This window comes from Dicentrarchus labrax, unplaced genomic scaffold, assembly GCF_905237075.1.
Source record: "Dicentrarchus labrax unplaced genomic scaffold, dlabrax2021, whole genome shotgun sequence".
NCBI classification, from domain to species: Eukaryota; Metazoa; Chordata; class Actinopteri; family Moronidae; genus Dicentrarchus; species Dicentrarchus labrax.
In genome coordinates, this window is record NW_026136710.1 from 19901299 (window position 1) to 19907298 (window position 6000).

The window sequence follows — 6000 nt, forward strand, 5'->3', positions numbered from 1 at the left end:
TGAAACAACAGTATGTAGGGCCTTTAAGACTGGTGATGTAACACATTCATTATTCTTGCACATATGATTTAATTCGATGGTCATATACAATGTAGTAAAATTTCAGAGAGACTGGTGTGATATTTAAGCCATGAAAAACAAAACCCTTCCACTCTTCAAACCTTTGATCTGGCTGTTAATTCACATATTCTAAATGGCGTTGTGTTGAACATAACAACCGATCAGCCTAGGAAAACGCTGGATAGGATACCCGGTGTGAATCAAGCAGCGTTGGTTCGTTCTTATAAAGTCCAGGAAATGTAGTGTATGGCTCAAGACTGAGTGATGAGACACTGTCTGCTGCTGGACAAGCCGTTTTCATCGAAGACATGATGCTTTGTATTCTTTATGAGCAGTTAACTCGTGCGGGATGTTCATAACCACATCTGTGGGGATAGACTCTATAAAGCCCATTAGGATGACTGGCCTCCATGTAAAATAACATCATAAAATCTGATTTAAAGGGTATTACAGCTGCGATTGAACAGTAAAACAAACCCAGACGTGTAAATATTACATCACTTTCCTCCAACATGTTTCTTTTCTGTTTTCTTTCCTCAAGACACGGTCATGCAGCGTTCTCCGTTTCCATAAACAAACCACTTCCAGCAATCATTTACTTAGAATCAAAAGACTTGTTTCATGGTTGATTTACCTTATCATCTGGGCGATATGTTTTTCCAAAAGCTCGCCTCTGACACCTGAACCATGGAAATAGAAAAGAAGAGATGAACTGAGCATGCATAGCAAATCATCTGAAAAAGATCTGTTGAACGATAGCATAAAAAAACTGAAACAAAACATAAAAAGGTCAAAGCAGCCTTCACTGTCTATATCAATGCTATAATTCTACATTCTTCAAGACTCGTCCATCTGAATAAAATGTTTTCAACTCCTCTGAAATATGTCTATTCTATACATGGGTTATAATGGCATGAAAGACACAATAGTTTCTTACTGCTGGTGAAAGACAAAGACACATACCCCGCAGCCTCACCCCTGGACTCTTCGGAGGGACGTAAGCTGCTTTAAACGTGGTGACGTTCTCCAGTTTAGACTCCTGGTCCATCGTGAGAATCCCCCTGTGTCCATGTCTCTGGATCTGTGTCTTCGTCTCCTCTGTGTCAAGAGCTGCAACGAGCCTCTGGATAAATGGACATTCAGGGTTTAGATGTAAAAATACGAACATTATGAGATCTGAAGCGATGCAATAAATACTACCTCTGTAAAGCCTACCATGATTGATTGTACACTTCAGTTATTCTTTTTAAATTTAGTTTTGTCTTTGAATATACATACACATTCTTCTGAATCTGTGTTCTTTGTCAGATTAACTAACATTATTCATCAATTAATCATTTAGTCGGACAATAATAATGGCAATAATAATAATAATAATCTATCTTATATGAAAGCGATGATGGGTTTTGGACTGATCTGAGAACCTCTGAGAACATCTGTGTTTTCAACACTGTGTGCATGAGCACCTAATAAGAGAATAGGTTGAATAACATTCAGCTTGTCAGCTTTAATAGTGTGACAGTCATTTGTTTTGTTTGAAGTTTTCAAGTGAATGCAGCTGGCAGAACAGCAACACAGATATTATAACACATACCAAAAAAAGTAAAGTATGCACACAATCACTGTATGAAAGACAATACCACTGAACCAAGACAGACCGCAAACTACTTATAGTCCAAACAACATTTGAACATTATTTAAACTAATGATGTGAGAATGAACATGAACATAAGCACACAAAAATGGTGATGGTGAGACACAAGAGTGGCTATACACCCCTTCCACAGCAGCCATCTTGACATGAAATAGTAGTAGCTGTGAAATAACGTTAGGTCTATTGGTGTGCCACTGGGTAGTATGTGACCCTACCTAAATACTGGGAGGGGTCACCGTTTTTGATAAAAGCATGTGACTAGTTCAAACAAACAAACAAACAAACAAACAAAACGTTGGCATCTTTTACAGAACATTTGTCAAACACAGGTGTAACTAAAAACTAACTGACCTTACAGGTCCACCACTTATCTAACGTTATAATGTCAGTGGCCTTTATGTTCTATTTGCTACTGGTAAAAACATACTGTGTGAATTTGGTTCTTAGGTCTAACTAACAATACATTTGCACTTCAGCATTTATTATTATTATGGTTTTATTCCTACGCTGTTTGTTTGCAGTTTGATAACGTTTGGCTGCTAGCTAACATTAGCGAGGCTAACGTGAGTTCGCACTAGCTGCACTCACCTCTTCTGTCCAGTTGTGCAGCAGACATTTCCCAACTTTATTCCGCACAGTGGCTGGCTGTTCGGTCATTGTAGCACCAAGACAACTACTGAACTACACTGGAGTGGGCCAGAACAACATATAACGATACTGAAACCTACGGTACTGTGAGTGTAGTGACAACGAATACCGCTTAGCAACAGGATTCAGTTGACGGAAGTGTCGCCATGGCGACGGCATGTCTTTTTTTCCCGACAAACAGCTCTTTTATTTGTTCATTTGCATCTAAATATGACCCCTAACAACAAATTTTAAGTTAATGAGGAAGAAAGCATTTTCATCACCTGTGTGGTTCTTGCTGTTTGCAGCAATATTACATATATATTTTATGACTTAAATAAGAACATGAGACAAACAGAGATATCATATTTACATCACGTTTCCCACTCTCCCCACCAAATACAGACAGCAGAGGTGTTCAGTTGCCATCTGTAAATTCATTGCTAGATCCTACAAACTGATCCTTTAATGCAATAGAAATATTATACCTTATCTTGCTCTTAATTATTCCACTATGATTATTTTCGTCAGTAGGCTATGGTTCTGTTCAATTCAAAATATATATCTCCTTTCTGAATTTGTAATTATAACTGGCTGTATATTAAATACCAGCCACAACTGTGAAATATTTAAAAAGGTTTCTCCTGATCGGAAGGTGAAGGGAAAAAATAGTCTTGCTCACATTCTTTCAGGTGAGCACAGAAGCACATCCTCTGGTCTCCAGGAGACAGCTGTGGATGAAAGCATTGTCCCCTGAGGTGCAATTACAGTGAACAGAGATGACACTCCTTTCACATGATCACTTGGTAAAAATGTCTTTACACCCATCCACTGAGTGATCCATCCAATCATCACCCATTGTTACATCCGTCCCGCTGAGCCACGGTTGTGGCGGCAACTGCAGGAACAACGCAAGTCAGATATTTTTCCCTTTATTGAACTCTCATGTTCCCCCGTTACAAAAGGCAGAGCTCTATTCAGAGTGAAAAGAAAGGTGAACAGTAAAACAACTAAACATAAATTGACATTAACAACATACCATACCAGCCCATTTATTGTATGTATTATGTTTTATGTTTATTTATGTTTATTTGTAAGGATCCCCAGGCTAGGCCGTAAGATTGCAGCTGAAAGCTCCAAAAAAGCTGGTAATTGGACCTTGATTATTTAAGGTAAAGAAAAATACTTTTTTGCCAGAACATTAACATTAACTTACCATCTGTATTTTCAATTTTATGAAAGACTTATTGAGTATTTTTGTATTTTGTCTTCTCAGTCGCAAAGTCATGTTACCATCCATTAAAAAGATCAATATAAAAAGTTTTAGGGAGTCCAAATTTACAGTCGAAAAACGGTGTTTAGCCCATTGCTTTAAAAAGATGTTATTATCTTTTAACACTCTTTGACAAATCTACTTGTCTGCATTGGATTGAATTGTTCTCTGTTTTCCCTTCACCTACTATCTGCAATGTCTGTCAAAAGCACAACATTTTCAGAGTATGTGCTGCAGCTCACTTTTTACACCCTGAAGGTGAATGTAATTTGCTGCTAAACCAAGGAACAACATCATCATTTGCGTGAAAAAAAAAAACTAATTTTGAGAATGTATTTATTTGCTCACTTTTGAATCACTTGCTGATTGAAAATCACAAACCCTTTGTTCATATCAATGCAAACGCTGCTAAATTTAACGCCTGATGCTTGTTACAGTGGATATGAGGCATAGAACAAACCACTGACTCTGTTGCTGAGAAACAGCAGAGGAGTTTTCACTGTCAGACAGCCAGAGTGTCTGGAACAGTCTACGGCCTCAGCATGAAGCACAGTCAGAAATCTAATTAATGTTTTATGGACGCTAGACTGTCAAACTGCGCCTCGTCATGACACACAAAATAATGGGTGTCCACCCATTATTTTATAGTAATCTGTGATTATGTTGGCTGTAAATACCATGTGTACTGTAGTAGCATGTGCTGGAACAAAAGCACAATGTGATGTTGATGTTTGGAGGGGTGAGGTCATCGCAAAGAGTACATACCAATCCAGAAGAAAATAACAGTATTGCAGTAAAATGCAGCATTTCTTCTTTTTCAGTTGAATATTTATGTGGATTAATTGACTGAATTTTCTCATGGACACAAAAGTCAAAATAAAAAGGAATTTAAAAAAGAGCAATGCAAAAAGAAAAAGATATCTCGCTCCATAACACCCTCTCCACAAACATACATAAATCAAAATGAGAAGCAGACATACAATACAGCATTTTATTTCGCTGCCATGCAAGAGCTGGGAATCTCATTAGTTTTGTGTTTGGTCAAATGATTACCAAAGTAACTGGGCTACAATTCATCCCGATGGGGACATAAATGCGTATATCACATTTCATGGCAATCCATCCAAAAAGCTGTAGAGAACCTTCACAAAAAACCCCAAATGGCAAAATTGTTTGGTTATTTACTCAACAATTTCCCCCTTACTCACACCCATTCAGCTTTGTTCCACTCCATATTTTTCCCCAGGTCATCCACACCCCACATGCAGTGGCTTTAGAAAAGTCAGTTAGTTAGAGGAAAAGGCAGTCGGGACCAATGTGGCAAACCAACCAGGTCTCTGACAGACCGACATTGCCAGAACCAGAGCCAGTGCATTAGTATTAGGCTCATGTTTTTTTTAAACATTTCACATGTCAAATGTCACATACTGAGCATTTCATTATAGCAGTAAATATATATATATTCAAGTAACAGGGGCAAAACATTTTCTAAAAAAATTTCATTTAAGAAGAAGTTAAAAAACATCTTGAGTCACAAATGAGTTTAACTAGTAAAACGGGGAGGGACTTCAGACACAGCCTGTTTCTGATTCTAATGTTGTTAAATTCTGATTGGTCCATGGAAATAGTTGACATCACCTTTTACCAAAAGGGCTTCACCTTCAAACCAGTCAGAAGAGCACAGACAAAAAAGGCAAATGAAATGAATGAATGAAATAACCAGTATGTTCCTCTCTTTTGCAGAGAATAATGTGTTGGGAAAGGATTCCATCACTTAGAGTAAGAGGCTTATTAAGAAATTAATCCCAGAAAATTATGTTTTAGGCCCTTATCAACACATACGTCCCTCTCTATTTTTAGACCAGAAATCCTAAAAAACTTTGATTTATTACCAAAGCATAAGTGCATAAGGAGCTTGTCAAATAAAGCATCTCTAAAGCTCAAACTCCTGAAATGCGGAGCAACATTCCCCCACAGAGCATTAGCACTGTGGCTTATGTGTGGTCACTGAGGCGAGTGCGAGCTGGATGGGGATCAGATTTTCCAAATTCGGTTCATGTAGTTCATTATTCCATCCCTCCATCAAAAAACATGATGCTGTGAGAACTTCTTCATGGGGCTTTCACTCTCTCTGTCTCCCCTAACCAACACGCAGAGCGCAGAGGTTGCTATTTTTGTATCACGTTGTGATTACATGTTAACTTACCATCTCCATGACTACCAGCAGCTCTGCAGATGTATTGATGAGATATCTGTTGGACTGTTTTTCTCTCTTTCTTCTCAGCTGGAAACCTTACATTCATGTTTTGCAGCTCACTCTGGAGATGTATCTTTCTGTGGGAGTTTTGTGTTTTAGCCAAATCTCTCGTAGCGCCATATCCAAGAT

The 6000-nt window shown here is 38.2% G+C and overlaps 1 protein-coding gene across 4 annotated transcripts in view; it reads right to left on the bottom strand.

Moving 5' to 3' along the window:
• Nucleotides 1-2486, bottom strand: part of spag8 (sperm associated antigen 8) — a 40323-nt gene extending 37837 nt beyond the window's left edge. For all 4 annotated transcript variants that reach the window (XM_051411703.1, XM_051411704.1, XM_051411701.1 and 1 more), the window contains exons 1-3: nucleotides 2303-2486; nucleotides 1024-1183; nucleotides 695-740 (exon numbers count right to left, since the gene is read on the bottom strand). In XM_051411703.1, coding sequence (XP_051267663.1) covers nucleotides 695-740; nucleotides 1024-1183; nucleotides 2303-2371 — 275 coding nt within the window. In that variant the 5' untranslated portion in view covers nucleotides 2372-2486. The remainder of the gene's footprint in view (nucleotides 1-694; nucleotides 741-1023; nucleotides 1184-2302) is intronic.
• Between the last annotated feature and the right edge of the window lie 3514 nt (nucleotides 2487-6000).